This window comes from Dermacentor variabilis, chromosome 9 (genome assembly GCF_050947875.1).
Source record: "Dermacentor variabilis isolate Ectoservices chromosome 9, ASM5094787v1, whole genome shotgun sequence".
NCBI classification, from domain to species: Eukaryota; Metazoa; Arthropoda; class Arachnida; order Ixodida; family Ixodidae; genus Dermacentor; species Dermacentor variabilis.
The window spans coordinates 147,220,371-147,241,596 of NC_134576.1; the positions used below are offsets into that span (position 1 = coordinate 147,220,371).

General features: G+C 44.5%; 1 protein-coding gene across 4 annotated transcripts in view; it reads right to left on the reverse strand.

The window, feature by feature from the left end:
* Positions 1-243: 243 nt before the first annotated feature.
* Positions 244-21,226, reverse strand: part of LOC142557795 (uncharacterized) — a 148,917-nt gene continuing 127,934 nt past the window's right edge. The window contains exons 10-12 of one of the 4 annotated variants that reach the window (XM_075669915.1): positions 18,824-18,907; positions 7,192-7,260; positions 244-1,052 (exon numbers count right to left, since the gene is read on the reverse strand). In XM_075669915.1, coding sequence (XP_075526030.1) covers positions 1,041-1,052; positions 7,192-7,260; positions 18,824-18,907 — 165 coding nt within the window. In that variant the 3' untranslated portion in view covers positions 244-1,040. Of the gene's footprint in view, positions 1,053-7,191; positions 8,078-13,626; positions 14,320-18,823; positions 18,908-21,226 lie in introns of those variants that run through there. The other 3 variants (XM_075669917.1, XM_075669914.1, XM_075669916.1) reach the window with 3 other exon arrangements.

Sequence of the window (21,226 nt, forward strand, 5' to 3'; positions counted from 1 at the left end):
AGCATATGGCGCTAATGAGCAAGTGAACTGTGAAACCGGACGCTTCCCTTTTTCTCTGTTGCCCAAATGAATTTCAAGCTCAACTTTTGTCGACCTTCACCGATTTTGCGTAGAAATTCGGGACGCCACAAAAAATAGCATCATGGGGCACCTTTAACACAAACCACTGACATGATCTTAGTGCCTGTTAGTCATTCTCCACTGTTCTGCAGTGCCCACCCCAGCACAAAGACAAGGAACCAGTTGTGCAAAATGAAAACCACTTTATTTCCACTCGTAAAAGTGATACGAGCGTAGGCATTTTAACAAGGCTTTGTGGCTGCTAAAACTACTACACAATACACTAAAATCAATTTTTTGTTTTCAAATAACGCCACCATGGCTTTTGAATTTATTCAAAAGGCTATGCGCTTCTAAAACTGCATCAGACCAACAATGAGTGAATGGCTTATATACAATGCACTTGAAAAAAAAAAAAAAAAGAGGAGATACAAACCCACCTAAGTATACAAGATGGGCTTCTACAATAAGTTTGCAACAAGTCAATATCATACTTGTTTACTGTGGCAGGAAGAAAAAAAAACTGCTATTAATTTCCAGCTTGGTGTCTTCAAAGGAATACCATGAGTGCATGATATAAAAATTATAACGTAATGGTACTGTACCATAACTACCTGTCACACATTCCATATTTATCCTATTGTGCAGGTGGAGGGATAAAAATAAGTGGTGGGGGAAATAAAAGATGGAAGAAAGAGACTGTTTCATTTGTTCTTCGTAAAAACATCCGGTCTGCCACTAGAGAATTGCTCCTTGCACACAGCCAACAGAACCTAGCGAGCATGCCAACAAATGTACACCACCCATGGCCACTGCCACCGCCAAGTCACGAGGGGGCAACAGTCCAGGTGGAGTGTGCATCTTCGGTGGAAGAGGAGAATAAGGATGTCAGCAGCAAATTTAGGAAAAGCGGTTAAAAAGGACCCTTGGGGACCGTTCCGTGTTCAGCGCTGCTGCAAGGGCCTTGGGCTTGAACCCAATCATGAGATGAGCTGGAAAGAAGACAGCGATAGGAACACAGCTGTTTACAACAACCAAGGCTTATTTATTAGCATGAAAACTTTAATGAAGCCAAGCATTACAGCCAATACTGTTTTCTGCAACAAAGGCACCGAAAAGTGCAAAGACTGTGACCACGACTAAACACAGCAAGAGTATGACTTTAGGTACTGCTTTAATAGAAGCATACCAGCCAACCAGTTAACATTAAAATTCTAGCCATCATGTCTGCAGCTTGTGTACTTCACGAATTTTCTGATGCAATTTGTGAAATTCTATTAGTTCAATAATGCACTTGCATTGACAGAGGTCCTAGAAGAATGAGAATGTATGTTGCACTTCCACACGCATGTGTGAAATATGTCACTAGTGGTGGTGGTGGTGGTGGTGGTTGTCCAACATCGTCTAACATCGGTTGTGCTTGTCTAATGTAGGCGACAGCTTCACTTTACATGCACTTTCACAGGGTAAGCGGTTGCTTTGTTTTGACTCGCTGCAAAGCTGTAGAGGATGAAGAGCACCAGCTATTGGGGGCGAGCTCCACCACTGGAAAAGCTGGCGCCACCGTCGGCGGGACGTGGCATGAGGGATCACGTGGACACAGCGGCTGCGTCGGCTGCTCCGGAAGCGCCGTAGCGAGCTGAAAACGAAAGTTTCAAGTCCCACCTACGCCGCGGTTCTGATTAAGTGGTCAGGCTTTACCGGCTTGAGTGTCTGCTTGACAACATTTGAAAGTACTATAATAGGTAGTGGCTGCCTTTGGAGGCGTGCAGCATGGTAGGCTACTGCTCGGTGCCGCAGTCCCGGATGTATGCAATAAAGCCCGGTGTCAGCCTTATTCACACGTAGCCGCAGGACACAGAGCTGTGTGAAGCTTGGCTCGCGAAACTTAGAACTGGCAAACAGCCATCAGCTACAACTCGGGTATGCAGCAAGCACAGACACAAAGAACATCTGCTACGGCGCCGGGACTGCGCGATGTTCAGTGAGTAGCAGAAAATGTGCACTGAGATGCTCGCCCTTGTCGCTGCTCGGCTAATGTCATGACGCTTTGGTCTATGAATTTGTCGATGCTAGATACTGGCAAGTTCACTGGAACGGAAAGGGAGTGGTAAGACTCACATAAAAAAAAAAAAAAAAAAAAAAGGGCATGGCATATGGCCATGTTTGTGTTATGAATTAATGCACTGGATTAAGAAAAAGAAGCAGAGGGAAATCGCACGCCGAGAAGACCGATAAACATACAATGGGACGCAACTTGAAGAAATAATATTGAAATGTCCAAGAATTCGGAAGACAAAAAAAGATTGAATTGTCGCAATGGCACATCACAGTCGCCGTAGCTAGGCATTGGAAGTCTCTATAACGAAATTATTTTTTAACAGTTCTGACAGCGTCCACGCAACAATGGTTGCGTGTGTATTGTCAAATGCTCATATGCTGCGGCCTAAAACTCATGGCACAGTGCTAAAACGCGCTCATAGCGAAAGCAAAACATTGTGCGCGGACATGCATGCAGACGCGCACTCGATTACTGCGAATTAACCCGTGCGATCGCTGCATTGAGACTTCATTCTGTTATGCTCCATTTGGTTATACAGACAACCCACTATGAGACCATATTTTACATAGTTTACTCTCAGCGTTTGCCTGCCTTTCACGCAAGAAGCCGGTTTGGGAGACTCCATCGCGGCGATCGCGTGCAGTGGCATTCACTGTGCGTATTCGGTAAAGAGATAGCGCCTGTAAACGACTCTTTGCTTTCAGTTTGCTCAAGATTATTATATCGGCAGTCAAAAACTTCCCTCGTTTTGTGAGTACTTACATAAATGTCCAGGAGGGCTGCCGCGTGGTGTTTTTTTGAGCGCTGTAAGCGAAACCTGTGAGGAGCATGCCGCGTGATCCCTCATACTATGCAAGGGAGGCGCTTTCGACAGATGGCGACTCCGTAAGTCCTCGCCCCCAATATTGTGATGGATGAACAATCTGTAGGCAACCAGTTCACTTGTGAATAAATGGGATGTGCACACAGTAGTGAAAAACATGTCTCAAATGAAGGCAAGATGAGAACTTCAGCTTTCGCACCGCTTTTGTGTAAACCAGAAACAGGATCTGCTTATTCATTCAGTAAATAAAAGTGTGTTGAGGTGGTATTTGTTTATAGTTTTCTTAATATACTCATAATTCGACATTTGGTCAATGTGGACATTCTGTTTGTTCCCTGAAGTTCAAAGGAAGAAGGTTTTACTGTAGCGCCGGCAGCAGGAAGTGAATGCTTTGTCTGCCTCTCCCTTCAACACGTCTACAAAACTCGAGATTATGCAATGTCCAGTACTTAATATGCAGGAAGACAGCACACATGATGCCACGTCATCTCAGCACACCGACTCAGGGCATAGATTATTGCACCAGGTGGAGCATGACGCCCCTCCTCTTTGGCGGTGTGGCACACATTTTGAAAGGCACGTTCGCAAGCAGCCACTTGTAATTCAACTATCTGAACATCCGAGTCCGCTGAAGCTTCCATTTATTGTTTTGGCATTCCTTTGCCATGGCAGTGAAATTTCATTATAGTGTGATCACGTATAAACACATTTCGTTGTATTGAGGTTCTAAATACAGGGTTTTCTATAACAAGAATTTAGAAAATCTTAGATATTTCGCTATATCGACGTTTAAGTTTACATTGAAATTTCAATATAACAGGTATCACAAGAACACCAAAAACTGTGCATTATTTGGAAAAGTCCCATCAAGAACACCCAAATTAGCGTTAGAAACTAAATTCAACAAAAGTTATCTAATACACTTGTATGCAGTACATCGACAAATCCTTTTATGCTGACGATGATTCCACATGCGGGAGTAAGAACGTGCATTTATGTGAAGAAGTCATCTGCGACTGGTGTGCGCACACCTCGTGTATGTCCACACACCATACTGACAGTCACCGACAGTGAGATTACACACCACACATCCGAGCACATAATTTTTGAGTGTGTGCCTACTATCACACATGAACAAGTGTACAGGTAACATACCTTGAGCTATTACACACACTGCGCCTATGCTCACTGATAGCACTGGTGGCTGCCAGTAAAGTGTGCAGCAAGAACTTGAATGGTATGCATGTCCGAGATCTGAACATGGTGTGCCATTGTGCATTGTCGATAAATGAGGCCTAAGCCCTGAAGCACCTAAGAATTTTATTTCTGTGTCATTCATTGACTTGCTGATCAATCTAGAGTTCAGGTGGCCTTTTCAACAAACTTGTTTTTCACCAGCCAATTCTCTCCCCTATCCTTAAAGGTTGTCGAGAATGCAAGGGGTGTGATTACGATATCACTTTTAAGAGAACATTGAAATTATTTGTATAATCTTTATTCGTGTAAACAGCCGTTACTGCAGATGACGGTGATAGGGTTGACGTGGATTTATCACAGCCAATCTGAAGTGTCTGCGCCTGATGGCGAAACTTAATATTTTACAGCTTTGGAAGTTGCTAATGTGTGCAGTATTTCAGGTAACAAATTGGTGAGTTTGAGGCACTACTAACGCAAATGAAGCATGAAATTTCGCTACTTATGAAATATTGAGTGTGCTGAAAATTCATAGTACTGAATTATCTTTACATGAGAACAACCGTTTCTTGGGTTGAATTTTTCATTCTTGTTGGTGGAAAAAAAAATGTAATAGGAAGCTTGTAGTACAGTCAAAAGCACTTATAATGATATTGGCTTTAATAATATTGGTTGTATAATGAAAAGGTACTGCACTGTCAACTTTTGTATGTTTTCTATGGAGAAATGACCCGCTTACTACAATGTCCCCATGCCGCACTCTCAGTTATAACGATGAAGTCTGGCTGCTGGGTGTCAGTGCCAAAGGGTAATGGAATGTGGTATCTTTGAAAAGAAAGCTGCTGTAGGATCATCTGCCACCCCAACTGCCGCAGCATGATTCTCTCCATGGAAGATGCGGCACTTGGCTGTTTTTGTAAACAAAATTACAGCGCCCATGAAAGCGTAATGTGATGGTATTTTACACATTAAAAGTGTGAAGCAAAGGCATTTGAGCACATTTTGCAGTGTGCTAGCCTTGCGCAGATACCGTAAAAACCCGTGTATAATACAAGGTTTTTTTTTTCCTATTTTTAGCGTCCCAAGTTTTCGCCCCATACTATATGCAGATCCGAACGAAAATTTCAGTCAGAAATTTCGGCTAGAAGTTTCGGTTTCGTTAATGCTGCATGGTTATGACTTGACTTTGTTGTTGCTGCGTGGCTACGGCTCGGCTTCCTTATCGCTGCATGGCTGCGGCTTGGTTTCGTTATTGCTGCGTGACTAGAGCATCGTTTATTGTTGAGTGCGCACTCAACAATGCCTTGGCAGCACACGTGCAAACCACGCTTTGTGAAGTGCATCTTTTTTATTCCGCATTGAAGGACCAAGATGTCCGGACCACGAAAACAGTACACGGCTGCTTATAAGGGAAAGGTTATTTTAGCCGTACAGGACATCGGCAACAGTGCAGCCGGGAGGCAGTTTGGCGTCAACAAAGGGAAGCATTTGCGGATGGTGTCGCCAGAAGGAAGCCCTTTTCGCGTGCAGAAGAAAGTGAAAAAGTTTTCGTGGCCCGAAGAGTGGGACATTCCCAGAAATCGAGCTCGCCCTGACGGAGTTCGTACGCCAACAGCGAGCCGTGCATCTAGCTGTGGGCGTGGAGCTAATGCAGGCAAAAGCTAAGGAGCTTGCAAGAGAAAAAGGGAGACCGAGCTCCTCCTTCAAAGTGAGCAAGCACTGGATTTATCGCTACAAGTGCCGTGCTGGTTTTTCCTTATGTGGCCGAACTTCGATCGCAAAAGCTGCTTGAATCGTTTGACAAGCTGTTTGTGGCTTTCCAGCGCCGCATTATTTCGTTGCGCAAGTCCAAGAACTTCCAGCTAAGGCAAATCGGCAATGCTGACAAAACACCGGTTTATCTCGACATGCCATCGCCCCTCACCACGCACAAAAAAGGCTCTAAACAAGTTTATGTCCAGTCATGTTGTAGTGCACAGCAGACGGACGCAAACTTTCGCCCTATGTCGTGTTCAAGTACAAGACAGTGCCTAAAGGTGAAGAGCTTCCAAAATATGTGGTCATGAGATTCCATGAAAAAAGCTGGATGAACGAGAAGCTTGTGCTTGACTGGATAAAGTCAGTTTGGTGTAGGCGACCAGGCGCACTGTTGTCGTTCCCGTCCATCATCGTACTGGACGCATTTCGTTGCCATTTGGCAGGCTCAGTGAAGAGGTTGTTACGTGAATCCGGCACTGAACTCGTGGTTATTCCGGGTGGGATGACATCTCAGCTGCAGCTTTTAGATGTTGGCGTGAACAAGCCGGTCAAGGACGCGGTCAAGCAGTGTTACGCCGATTGGATGCGCTCAGGTGAGCCTGTAGTGACGCCGACCGGGCGGCTGAAGCGGGCTTTGCCAGCAGTGCTATGCAAGTGGATTTTGGACGCATGGAGCAGCATACCAGAGGACCTTGTGCGTCGCGTATTCAAGAAGTGCGGTATCACAAATGCGCTCGATGGCATAGAGGATGAGTACCTCTGGGAAGATATGTCTGACTAAGAACTATCCGAAGAGAGCGCAGCTGAGGAAGACAGTGAATGAAGTACGAAGTGCAATTTAAATAAATGTTTTCCTCGAGTTTTTCTAACTCGTATTATATGCAGAGAAAACTTTTTTCCCCCCCATTTCGCGTCCCAAAAATTTCAACTCGCACTATATACGGGTTCGTATTAAACGCGGGTTTCTACGGTATGCAATATGCAGGGCAACATTCTGGCACATTTCAATGATGCAGGATTGCAGTTCACTGACATTTCTTTGTCGAGTGATGCGAAATGCATTGAATCCTATGGGCGCACGCTGGGACACAAAAATATTTCGTTGTCCCGGGATTTCATTACTGTGGGTTTTGACTGTATATCATAAAACTTGAGTTGCATGATAAGTGCGTGGAGCACTTGCAAACAAAAGGTCAGCATTAATTTTAAATCAAGGACAATAGTTAATATTTCACTAAACTAAACAAAAATCTCAAAGCTACTTTTTGCTAAAAGTCAGTCAAAAATACTTTACCGATCGTACTGTTGACTTGATGTACTCTTTTTTGCCAGAAAGGTCATGGTTGGGATACTTGTCAAAGACCTGCAGAAGAACATTCACTGCACTTAGAAGGAATTGAAAATGGCCAACTTCACTGAGCTTCCCATAAGGGTGTGTGCAGCGTATCTACCAAGTTGACATTTTCAAATTCCCTGAGTTTTCCAAGTTTTTCTGAGCAACGCAGAACTTTATTTTATGTCAAGACAGGCTGACACCACGTCGCCCGATGCTGTTAGTCACAAGTAAGCATATTAAGAACATAATAATAAAACAAACAATCCAGTTTGAATATTAAAGAGCACTGTTTATTTTATTCAATATAGAAAACTGGAGAGGATAGTAAAATGCACAGCAAACATCTTCAAAAAGAAAATGGTAAAGACCATTGCAAATCAAGTTGAACACATTCAAATACGAATAAAAGTAGATGCATACAGAAGCAAACATTTTCGAAAATGAGCGATTTCTATCAAGTGATAGCAAGATCATTGGTATTACGCCCGAACTTTGTCGCAAGTGAGATTTTCTCAGCAGCTGGAAAGTCAGCCTCAACTATCCTCACATACTCTTAACCCACGCACAATGCCTCTGTTTTGTGTTTCACTGCTTTCAAGAGTTTATTTTGGTTTGGGTGAGGGTCACCTGAATCTTTGCTTCAGTGAACACTTTGCTTTACGAGATCAAGCTCCTTCAAAGAGGTGGAACAGTTCCTTTCTTGGTATTCCTCAATGCGATGATCATGTCTGTTCTTGTCCTTGTTCTGCCGCGCGTTTGCACCACGGACCATTTCAAGCATCGCCCGGGTCAATTGTACAGTAAGCGTCCGATTTTTTGTACTCCCCAGGGGTCTTGAAAACGCCTGAAAAAATGAATGCGTGTCTTTTACAGCCCTTAAGGCTTAAAGGCTCAAGTCTTCACAGGCCCGCTCAAAAAAGCTCTGAAGGCCTGCCAGTACACTTATTAGGCATATCGGTGCTTGTACTGTGACAAGAGACGGCGTGTTCATGCATGTACAATTATGCAATACCTACTGTGCCCCACGAGAATTGCCCCTTGCCACGTTTGTTAAAGTTCACCGCAATACTTCATGCACGCTTCACCGCGTAACATTGATGTGCTGAGGCGAAGCTGCCTTTCGGGAAGTGCCATCAAAGAACGCATTATGCTTTCTAGTCTTAGAAGGCAATCGTGAGGATTACAGGGGTGGGGTTGGTGCCATTACTGACAGCGGCGAATTCTTTCTATGAAAAACACGGCACCAAATGGCAGCAACCTTAATAGCGAACATTGAAGCAGCTAAGCCTAGCGTTGCCACGGTGGTGGCTATGGCTGCCAGCGGACCTACGTGCGAGAGCGCTGGTTCGGAGCAGCATAATAATCAAAACAGCGGTATTGCCTTTCATTAATGCTGTTTCAGACGTGCGGTCATGGCAAGAAGTCTGGAAAATCGGACAGCATTATCAAGCATCTCACAAAAATCAGGCGTCTGCAAAATCGGTCGTGGGTAGTACACTGGCAACTCCTCCAGCCAACGACACGGCGTCAAAAACAATTCGTTACAATTTCTCTCTTTTACTCGAGCCACAGTAGGGTGACTTTCATTCCCTTTCAATAGAATGACAGCTAATTTTCGCTGATTGAATCACAAGTTCCCCAAATTTTCCCTTAGATTTTCCAGACCATTAAAAATCCCAGAGAATTCCCGGTTTTTCCAGTTAATAGACACCCTGGTGTGATACCTGGATATGAGAACGAAACAGTGAATTCTTTAATAATTCATGGTTATATTGCGCTCAGTTTTACAAACACGATACTAAGGAAGGACAGGACGTGGACGGACGAAGCGCAAACTACCAACTGTTTGATACTGTTAAAGAACGCGCTTATATACAGGGAGATATGGTGCGGGGGGGGGGGCTACATATAAAAAGATATGACAAGGTGACGACATGTGATTATAGTTTGGGTCAGGCATACATCCTTCACATGCACCCGTTCGCCCTGGCGAACTCGACCTCAGCTTTGATAAGCGCGATGGACGGAGTGCTTACGCACGTCTCTTTTTGTTTAGCTATCGCAAGCGCCTCCCATATTTCTCGCTCCGTTTTTGTTTTTGATGTTCCGATGACTGTGGTGCTTTCTATTAGCGGAGAGCATTTGCACTGTTTGCAATGTGCGGCCAAGTTGCTAGGTGCTGTCAGAAGCTGGCACGTGTATTTGTGCTCCCGTAACCTATCGTTTAGACAACGTCCAGTTTGCCCGATGTATACTTTCCCGCAGTCTAGTGGGATTTGGTAAACAACTGAAGTAGCGCATTCCACGTACTTTTTTGCGTGCTTAGTCTGACAGACCGTACCACTAGGGTTGGCCTCTTTGGATCCTGCGTTCACCTTCTTGCACATGCCTTTTAGTTTTTGCGGGGCGGAGAACAGAACTTGAACGTCATGGCGTTGGGCTGTCTTTTTTATCCGATGTGACAAGCCATGGATGTAAGGCAACACCACGCGTTTTTTCAATTTTTTCTGTGTTTTCTGCCTTTTCCTGTTGGCTCTGATTTCGGGCAACAAGTTTTCACAGATTTGCACCACCATGCTGTTCGGGTACCCACTGTTTCTCAAGCGGCTTACTTGCAGATCGATGCTCTCCCTCACCGCATGGTGGCATGATTTTTCAATTGCTTGACTGATGCAAGCCTTGGCGATGCCTCTTTTAATGATTTTAGAATGGCAAGAGTCGTACCTCAGGATTTCTTTTTCTCCTCTAGTTTTGTAGCACCAGCACATGTGGGAGCCTCTGATCCTAATGTTTATATCAAGGTACTGCAATCGACCTTCGGTAGGAGTCTCGTACGTGAACTCTAAACCTTCATGTGCTTTTTTGAACATGCTGATGACAGTTTCTACGCTACATGGATCGGTTTGGTTTTCTTCCGATCCATGTAGCGTAGAAACTGTCATCAGCATGTTCAAAAAAGCACATGAAGGTTTAGAGTTCACGTACGAGACTCCTACCGAAGGTCGATTGCAGTACCTTGATATAAACATTAGGATCAGAGGCTCCCACATGTGCTGGTGCTACAAAACTAGAGGAGAAAAAGAAATCCTGAGGTACGACTCTTGCCATTCTAAAATCATTAAAAGAGGCATCGCCAAGGCTTGCATCAGTCAAGCAATTGAAAAATCATGCCACCATGCGGTGAGGGAGAGCATCGATCTGCAAGTAAGCCGCTTGAGAAACAGTGGGTACCCGAACAGCATGGTGGTGCAAATCTGTGAAAACTTGTTGCCCGAAATCAGAGCCAACAGGAAAAGGCAGAAAACACAGAAAAAATTGAAAAAACGCGTGGTGTTGCCTTACATCCATGGCTTGTCACATCGGATAAAAAAGACAGCCCAACGCCATGACGTTCAAGTTCTGTTCTCCGCCCCGCAAAAACTAAAAGGCATGTGCAAGAAGGTGAACGCAGGATCCAAAGAGGCCAACCCTAGTGGTACGGTCTGTCAGACTAAGCACGCAAAAAAGTACGTGGAATGCGCTACTTCAGTTGTTTACCAAATCCCACTAGACTGCGGGAAAGTATACATTGGGCAAACTGGACGTTGTCTAAACGATAGGTTACGGGAGCACAAATACACGTGCCAGCTTCTGACAGCACCTAGCAACTTGGCCGCACATTGCAAACAGTGCAAATGCTCTCCGCTAATAGAAAGCACCACAGTCATCGGAACATCAAAAACAAAAACGGAGCGAGAAATATGGGAGGCGCTTGCGATAGCTAAAGAAAAAGAGACGTGCGTAAGCACTCCGTCCATCGCGCTTATCAAAGCTGAGGTCGAGTTCGCCAGGGCGAACGGGTGCATGTGAAGGATGTATGCCTGACCCAAACTATAATCACATGTCGTCACCTTGTCATATCTTTTTATATGTAGCCCCCCCCCCCGCACCATATCTCCCTGTATATAAGCGCGTTCTTTAACAGTATCAAACAGTTGGTAGTTTGCGCTTCGTCCGTCCACGTCCTGTCCTTCCTTAGTATCGTGTTTGTAAAACTGAGCGCAATATAACCATGAACGTTCACCAACTAGCCCCCTTCATTGCTTTACTTAATAATTCAATTCACAAAAAAAATTTCTGCTATCTTCTTTCTGTAACAATAGGTGCATTCAGTGAAACACCCATGCTCGGTGCTCAGCACAAAAGTGAACTAGGTCAGGAGGAGTGAGGGCAGGCCATTAGCAGAAGCCGCCTGCACAGATGCCGGTAGGTTGCAAGCTCACAGCATGTCAATCATGCACATTCATGCAGTATGCTAGCCCAGCCACCCAACAGACTTTTCATGTTCCAAGGACGGGAGTGAAGCTTCATTTTTTGCCTTGTCTGCCACAGCTTTGTACCAAAGCAAACTAGCTGTGTTCTAAATGACTTTACTAGTATGTGGACTCACATTCCCTCAAGATTCGAAAAAGCTCGGAATACCAACTAGCCCGTACCCAAACCTTCCCTCAAGAAGACTGCTGCCTAAGTGATTCGGCTAGTTTTTCAGGCTCCTAACAAATCAGTACAGGCATATACAGTTTTTTCTCAGACCATACAGAACAGTAAATATATATATATATATTTGAATTAATTACAGGGTTGCCCATATTAGAATTTACTAATTGTAGCTGATAAGTTTGCAACACATATCCACAATGAATGACTTCTAAGGATAGCACAGGTTATGAAATATGCACAGTGAAACCTGTGGTAAAAATGCGCCGTTGTTTCACTTACTTTTTTTAAGACACCATCATTTTACGCAACGAAGCACAAAACTAACTGGAAAGCCCATGCATTTCATTGCAGACATTGCAAATGAATCTCTTGAAACTAGTTTCAGCCTGAAAATTTGTTCCAAATGGATACGCATCGCATGCCAACTAACTCATCAGCTAAAATTGGTAAATTGAAATATGTGCTGCAATTAAAAGCAGTGTGCGAATATTCGATTCGAATGGGTTCGTATTCAATTCGTTTCGAAAGACATTTTTACCATACAAAATACTCAAACCCGTGAAAATTGCTGTTGTCCCTTCTTGAAATCAACTTCACTGCAGTACAGCTGTGTTGTGTGATGTAGCATATAGAATGAATTGCAGTAAAGTATATTTGTCATGCAGTGACGCATATCAAAAGCAAAAAAGAGGCACTGTCATGGGGCAACTGCTGGCGTAAAAGTAAGAAAGAAAAAGGTTGGAGAGGGGACAGGAAAAGGCAAGTGCCCGATAACGCCGGGTGGGTCCGGGAGTTCCGACTATGTGAAGTGGAGGCCAACGAGGTGTGTTGCCTCCGCCAAGGGATAAAGGTACAAACACCTGGCAGTGGCTCAATCCCCAGGATTCTCTTTTCCGTGGACACGACAAAGCAGCGCGTGGTTAGGCGCGGGGAGTTGCAGCACTCATGTGCTTGGATCGCAACACACCAAACGTATGCTTATGCAGACGCCCCCCCTGCAGGGTTGGGTGGATAACTGGAGATGCTTATCGCAATAGGGTTGGTGGTAATAGCTGTGAATAAGGTATGCAATGACCTGAGAGAAGATATGCTCATGCCGGAAAAAGAAACTTGGTGCACACCAGCGTTTTCACATAAAACGGGCGGGTGAGTATTGTGCGAAGACTGCTACTTAGAGGGGCTACTGTTCTCGATCATGTGCGCCTCATTCCTATTAGTGTTTCTAGCAGCCAAAAAACGTATCATACAATTGCAGTTTCGCTATGGACTGAACATTGGTGCCGAAAGATTTTTTGTTTAAATTTTCAGGAACGCAATCTCAATCGCGAATGTTCGCGCCATAAAATAGTATATAACAGGATCGTATAATTGAGGTTATACTGTATTATGTATAGGGATCATATTGAAAAAAATTATATTTTGAGCCTTCATGTAAGAATACATAAAATACAAGCAATATATACAACCACTAACATGGCGATTAACAAAGCACCAGCACGCCAAGTCATTAACTCCGTATTTTGCCAGGACCAACACCTTTAAATATTCCTTCTTTCCTCGCACAATAACCGAATGGAATAACTTGCCCATATCACTTCTTATTAACACTGACAACATTGAATGCGTTGACAGCTGAACATGCGACAGTTGAAAAGTCTTGTTTGCGTCTTTTTATCTTGTTTTGTTGAAGAGTTTCTGAAATTGTTTATTTTTTATTTTCCTGCAATCATTCCAATGTAATTAACTGTTATTTCTGTTTTGCTACTCATGTATTCTTGCATTTCCTTGTTGATTTTTTGTGTGCTTCTGCGCCTCCTGCAAGGGCCACTACAAGGCCTGCAGTATTTTCTAAATAAATAATAAATAAATTCAGCTGTAACGAATGCTGGAATACTACATGGGTGGTTCAGAACGTCATTGCCATTATTTTTTATTAGCCAAAGAAAAGTACATACAGGAAATTAGAAATATGCGTACTACCCTATGTACAGTCTTCGTAAAAAGTCTTGAAGCTGCTATGAATGGCTGGGGAGTGGCTGTGGTGCGCTATGAAGGCACTGCGATCGTCGGGGCGTGCCGCTGCTCGCTTGCGTAGAGGATAAAGAGGGCATGGGAAGCATCGATTGTTTGATACACCGCTTTAGAAACCTTACGCTCCGTTCATGGACACAATGTGCCTTTGTACGTGAAGGAGAACAACTATATTTCTGTCTTCTAAGCAGTTAGATTTTTTTTTTTTTTGCCAGGTAGCAATTTTTCAATGTGCTCCAAAGTTTAACGATTAGTAGAAAGCAAAAAATGGTTGCCTCCGGGAGCGGAGTGCATGCTTCGAAAAATTGCAGGTGTTGTGATTCCGGTGCATCTGCAGGCGATTTTATCAATGGAGCGAGCAGCAGCGAGTCTCAGGATTCTGCAATTCGTCAGACTTTGAGTGTGAGGACGACGCAAGCACACCCGGGAACATCGGCGGCCGCAGCTCGGCGCGCCCAACTGTAGAGCTTGCATTCAAGTTTTGTGAGGACGACGCAAGCATGCCTGAGAACATCGACGGCCGCAGCCAGGCACACCCAAGTGGAGAGCTTGCATTCAAGTTCTGTATTGGAATACCTGTTCAATCAAAAATATAGATTTTTTCAGAGATGGTGCCTATTAGACGGTAATAGATTGTGCATATCTTATAATTTTTGTTATTTTTCTTATTAGATACATGCGTGTCTTTACAAATTTTGTTCAATATTATCCCAATCTTGATTTTGGTAATTTATATCTTTTTATGACATACATCTCGTTAATAAAATTTTTATAGGTGAAAAGTACACAAATTCGGCTTTTTCCTTGTGTATTACAGAAAATATTAAGTGCAGTAGTTCCTTTAGAAAAAAAAAAATCTGGTGTGACCTACCAAAAGCGCCTATATTTCCCATGGTAGGGAAGGAGTTAAGCAGATGCCCCATTTCATTCCCTTCGTCACTTCCTGCAGTTCAATGGGGGGGGGGAATCTACAACGAAACTTGGCTTCATTATTCGTTGGCTTTGTAATGGTTTTGGTCAACAGCAACAAAATAGAGCAGGTGTTATTCAATTCCTCCCGCCTGCACTCGAGGGCACGCAACGAATCGCGGCGGCAATGACAGTAGCCGCGTTCACATTGATCGATAAAAGTGTACTCTGTACATATGCCGGTGCATATAACCAGCTAAGATAATCTTAGATAAGATAATCGCCCATCCTTAGTGGAAGCATGCCGTATTAGGACTGTACTAAAGAAAAATGCAATTTTCACAGTGTGCCCGCGTTTCTATGTCACTGGCAGCTGAGCACACCCATCTCTGTTTCTGTACGCTCAAAATAAGACATGGCTACATTATTGCTGCAGGTATGCCAGTATCTTTCATTACTGATACGGAAGAAACTGCTTCAATATACGTAGCAAATTCATGAAAAAAAAAAAATCATTCGGCTTGTTTTGTTAGCCGCCATTTTTGTTTTGATGTCCCACACTCCTACAGCCGCAGCTGCCTGTTGGTTGACCTGTTGTCATCCCACAGCAAACACATTCCAACGTGTTCCCATGGACACCACATAATATTTTTCACAGAAAATTTACCCCGCATAATGATTGCACCCTAAATTGGCATCAATTTGTGTTTTTAAAAGTGTGATGATTAGGCGAGTAAATATGGTACTGGTAATAAGATAGATACTACAAGCAATATAGTCAGATACAGTCGAACCCAGATATACTTATTGTATAGAACGAACAGCTGCAATACTGCCTTGAAAATTTTTGTATATACAGTCAAACCTTGATATATAAAACAGAGTGATCACGAAATGGTTCAATACAGCCAGAATTCTATATATAAAATCAAGTAAAAGATGTCTAAACGATCCACAAGCGATGGGCCGGCGCCCTGTATTGTACTACAATAGCGGCATAGAAGGGCCAAAGCAGCCCTTCTATGCGGGGCAACATCAACGCTTGCGGGATCAACCTCAGCAGAGTCTTCGTTTGGCCACTACTTCTGCTGCAATCCCCACGTACGTCGATCAAAATATTGACACACTGTCAGTAACACAGTATTAAGTGGTGCCTGCCATGGCATCTATGAGTGAGCCCAGTGAATGTGCGCTCTCGCATCTTTGTGGTAGCGAACAGCCATATCTCGCGAGGCACTGCAGGCACAGAGCGCGGATTTGAGGAGGAGTCAGTGCGGCAAATGCAACACGTTGTTCAACTAGCCAAGTCACCATGTGCGCACACCACTACATCCAAATGGCACAATCTATGTGTGCAGCTGTAGTGCACAGCAGTCAGGAATGCCCATTGCACCACCGCTATCTTCAAGTGTGTTGCGGGAAAGTTCGCCGCCTGTCAACAGAGCGCATGTGGTCTGGGGTGGCGGCGTTTGACATATGCATTTTACGTCGAACCCCATTTGAAATGAAAGAATTAAAAATCCATGCAGTTTCCAGGTAATATAGAAAGTGCTTGATATACGCACTAATTTGATATATTTATGTTCAATATATCTAGGTTTGACTAATATTTTTATTTTATATATAAATTATCTATATATCTAACTTCTTTTGCTATCCCCTTCAGATTCAATATATATGGCTTCCACTGTATAGCGACAGATAACTATCCTGCAAAAAGTGGCATCATCTTCACCAATGTATCCCGGGCATGCTTGTTCATAACTGGAATACTCTACTTAAAGGGAAGCTGAAAGGTTTTCCAGAAAAAATGAGTGAACATGTGTACATAATGGTTTTCAGCCCTCCGAATTCGAATATTGTATCGAAATTGAGCGAAAAAAAGCGCAAATATATTTTATTTCGACGAAAAGTGCAGCAGCGGACACGCCCAGCTCGCGCGTCTCGTTTCCACCTGTGATTGGTCGGGCGACTCGTGACGTCAACTCTAGTGACCGACCGCTGCTGCTACACATGAAGCGCGGTGCCAGGTAGTTTGGTGCTGTAATGGAAAATTTAGAGAGACTGCGTTTTTCTGAGGAGTTCGGCGTTACTCCCTACATGTACGAGCCGATTGCGAAGAGCCAGCCTCTTGAAGAAGCAAACGATGCTGGTGCAAGCAGTGCTTTCGACGCGAACGAAAGCGAAGTCTTGGGATCTCCTCGTGTTGGAAATGCTCTTTGGTGAGTATGTTTTTTGCAAAGCGATCTAGTGATCTCGCTGATCTTTCACCGATCTAGTGAGCTCGTTTCCGGTCAAACAACTGTAGTGTTGTGTTCCTGCATGCCTCCTCGTGGAAAGTAAGCGGGGATGCGATCGTTGGCATCTGTGCACTGTCCAAAGCTGTTGGCAATCTACAAAGACGGTTTAAACGCGTGAAAAGCTTCCTGGTTCATGCAGTACGTGTAGTCACCTTCATCTGTGCGCCACCCGCACACTACTCGTAACCGAAGTCGTAAAGGCGGCGAATTCCGTCGGCTACGTGAGACGGTCGGTTTCTCACTGTGCGCGAGAGAAGGGGGGAGCGTAGCATCCTGGCGTGCGCCGGCTTTCCAGCACATGCAAACTCTACATTTGCACTGCGTTATGGTAGCTGCATGCAGGCTGTTTTACAAGACACGTGCAAATAGAAAATTCACGGTGCTTTGCGACGAAACCTGCGTCAAGGGCGGGAGATAAACATGCACCTTCCGTTCAGCGTGCTAACACGAAGGAGCTCGCAGTAAATCAAAATCCAGGTTTGGGCGAGTTCGTGTATTCATAAGGCCTTCCAACACCAGTTATTAGACGAGCCGATTTGACTGGCAAACCCAACGCACGTTTTAATGATAAGTTCTCGTGATAATCGTCGTCACGGAAGTGGTTGGAGCACAGCACTGTTGTTCTTGAGGGCTTGAAATTACCCGCCGTGGTTGCTCAGTGGCTATGGTGTTGGGCTGCTGAGCACGAGGTCGCGGGATAGAATCCCGGCCACGGCGGCCGCATTTCGATGGGGGCGAAATGCGAAAACACTCGTGTGCTTAAATTTAGGTGCACGTTAAAGAACCCCAGGTGGTCAAAATTTCCGGAGTCCTCTACTACGGCGTGCCTCATAATCAGAAAGTGGTTTTGGCACGTAAAACCCCAAATATTATTATTATTATGAGGGCTTGAAATTCTTTCGCTTCACAGCAGCCTCCCAATTCGTTAAACGCTTCTTGTCTTGTGGGAAGCAATGGAAGACAACATCATCGCGGCCGCTGGTGCTCGTGCAACCGTAGGCTGCACAGAAAGCCGGCATGATCGGCCCACCACTTCAGTTGATGCTGCGCACGTTGACTACCACTCTACATACACGCAGACGCACCAACAAAGGAATGCAGGGTCGATCGAAGCAGATTACGATGGCACGCACGCAGAAACAAGCCCGGTCAGGCACGGTCGCGCAGGCTGCGAAGGAACAAAACACTACAGTTGACGTCACAACACCGTGGTTTCCGGTCTCCGCTCGCATCGTCAGCGTCAGCAGCAGCGCGCGGCATGCGACGGGGTGCGGAGCTACAGCGCAATTTTAACCGACGATTACGTCGCTCCTAATTGGGAAAAAAAAAAAAAAAAAAAACATTTTACCTACATGGTTTATAAGGTTCCCGCATCCGTATATGAGCGTCTTATTGAATTCGACAGACTCTTCAGCTTCTCTTTAAGCTACTGTAACTTTATTTTGTTGTACTTTGGAATCACCTTCCTGGTTAAATTTTACTCAGAAGTAAGTTACTTGCAAGGTACGTGGGGGATCACAGCCCTCAGGTTCAATTCTCTATAGTTCAGATTTTCTTTGAGAGAAGCGAACAATAGCCAGACAGCAGTGCTGACCTTCCCCCCCCCCCTTCCTTTTTTTTTTTTTTTTTTTCAATACTAGTGACTTGTCAGTCGAACAAGCAAGAGGGGTTAGATGGTTAGAAGTATTATGCAACATGATTTTACTGTGCAAATTAGACAGGATGGAGCAAAATGTACAAAACAAATGCCAAACACTGGAATTTGTCCTCTGTATCTCACCCTATTCCACCTAAATTTGGGCCATAAAATCATGTCACATAATCACTTGTCAGCGCCACTACAATATAATGAAGAGATTGAAAGTACTGACTGCATGGATGACTTTCTTCATGGTGATCTCCTCCAGGTCTGCCCCATCCAGGATCTTCCTGATCAGCTCCTTAATGTCTTCTTCCTGGGTGTGCAACATACGTCCAGAGACTGTACTGTTTCCGTATATATTTCCACACCACCGAATGGTGACACCCAGTAACATTAATGTGGAGAAACGTATTGGGGGTAGCTCAACCACTGGAAAAGCTGGCGCCATCGTCGGCGTGACGTGGCATGAGGGATCACGTGCACACAGTGGCCGCCTGCTTCGGAAGCGCCGAAGCGAGCTGAAAACGAAAGTCCCACCTGCCCTGCGGTTCTGATTAAGTGGTGAGGCTTTCCCGCCTTGGGTGTCTGCCTTTGGAGGTGTGCAGCATGGTAGGCTACTGCTCGGTGTCAGCCTTATTCACACGTAGCCACAGGACAAGAAGCTGTGTGAAGCATTTATTTTTGAACAGTTCTGGTAGTGTCCATGCAACAATGGTTGCGTGTGTACTGACAAATGCTCATATCCTGTGGCCTAAAGCTCATGGCACGGTGTGAAAATGCGCATGCAGCGAAAGCGAAACACTGTGCATGAATATGCATGCAGGTGTACAGTGGGTCACTGAGAACCTGTGCGATCGCAGCATTGAGGTTTCATTCTGTTATGCTCCATTTGGTTATAAAGACAGCCCACTATAAGCACATATTTCACATAGCTTGCTCTCAGCATCTGCCTACCTTTCACCAAGAAGCCGGTTCAGTAGACTCCATTGCGGCGACTGTGTGCAGTGGCGTTTACTGTTTGTATTCAGTAGAGATAGTGCCTGTAAACAATTCTATGCTTTCAGTTTACCCAAGATCATTATTTTGGCAGTAAAAAAAACTTCCTTAGTTTTCAGATTACCTACATAAATATACATGTCCGGGCGGGCTGCCGCGTGGTGTTTTTATTGAGTGCAGTAAGCGAAACCTGTGAAGAGCGCACCACGTGATCCCTCATACTGCGCAAGGGGGGTGCTTACAACAGATGGCGACTCCTTTAAGACCTCGCCTCCAATAGTGGGATTTCTCCCGAAATGTAAAGCACTGAGACAACAGAATAGATCTGGCAGAGGGACAAGTGGGAGAGCAGTGATTGATTCATGGAGATTTAAGTGCATCCTCTTCAGCAATTCACACTTTGTTTATCTTCACTAACAATTAAATTTGTAAACTTTCTTTGGTCTTCTCCCCTAGTTTTTTATGAAGACATCAGCAGTGACAGTGAAAACTCGCTCGATGGGCACGTTGGAGTGAGTGAAGGAGCTGCCGAAGGAGCTCATTAGAGGCTATGGCACTGAGCTGCAGAGCTCAAAATCGCAGGTATGATACTGGTTGCAGCAGCTGCACTTCAATGGGAGAAAAAGGCAAAAGTGCTTGTTTATTAGAATTAGGCGCATGATAAACAGATGCCCAAAATTATTCTACCGTCCCCCTCTATGGCATGTCTCATGATCAGATTGTAATTTAGGCCCATAAAACCACAGCATTTAATAATATAATTTGTTTGATTTGTAAGTCAACATCTGGTGCAGCATTAGGATGACAAAAATACTGAGCAGATGGACTTGCCTCTGAGGATGCACAACTGCGGGGCTGTTGCATGACAACTGCACTGCCTGTTACAGCATACTCTTCAATGAAGTAACTTGCTACATGTAATTGGTTACAAAAAAAAAAAAAAAAAAAAAAAAAAAAAGTAACCAGGGTGTCTACCAAGTTGATATTTCCAAATTCCCAGAGTTTTCCAGGTTTTTCCTGAGAAAATTCTCTGAGTGATGCAGAACTATGTTTTGTGTCAAGACGGGCTGAAATCATATGGCCCAATGCTGTCACACTCTAGCACAGTGCAAGAGTAGTTTAGGTGACAGAACGCCCGCGCCCAGTGCCCTGTCATAACATTCTACTTTTGGAGGCAGCCGACAGATGGCGCGACCAACTTTTCCCCGCTCCGCTCGCGACCGGGCCACACCGGCGCGAGCGCTATACGTTGCGTTGGGCCTGTATTTCCTTGAACTGCGTGGTTAACTGGCCTTAAGATTTCCTCTTCTGGTATTCTACTTTGGGGATGTAAAGTGTCCTTTATTTACACAAAAACATTTAACCTCTTTTAAACAAAGCGTCGAAATCAGTATACGAGGCCCTAGTGTGACGTGGCGTTGATGGCATGCACATGTGTTTAATAAAACACTGTCTTTTATTTCGCATTGCAGGCTTCGTACTAACTCTGCCAGTTATTAGATATTGCTGAACATTACCCTGTGCAAGGGAAAGACCCATACCAATGCCAAAAAGATACACGGGCGCACCACCTCGGATGTTAGCGTGATATTACGATAACATGAATTATATCCATACTCCCCCCACAAAGATCATG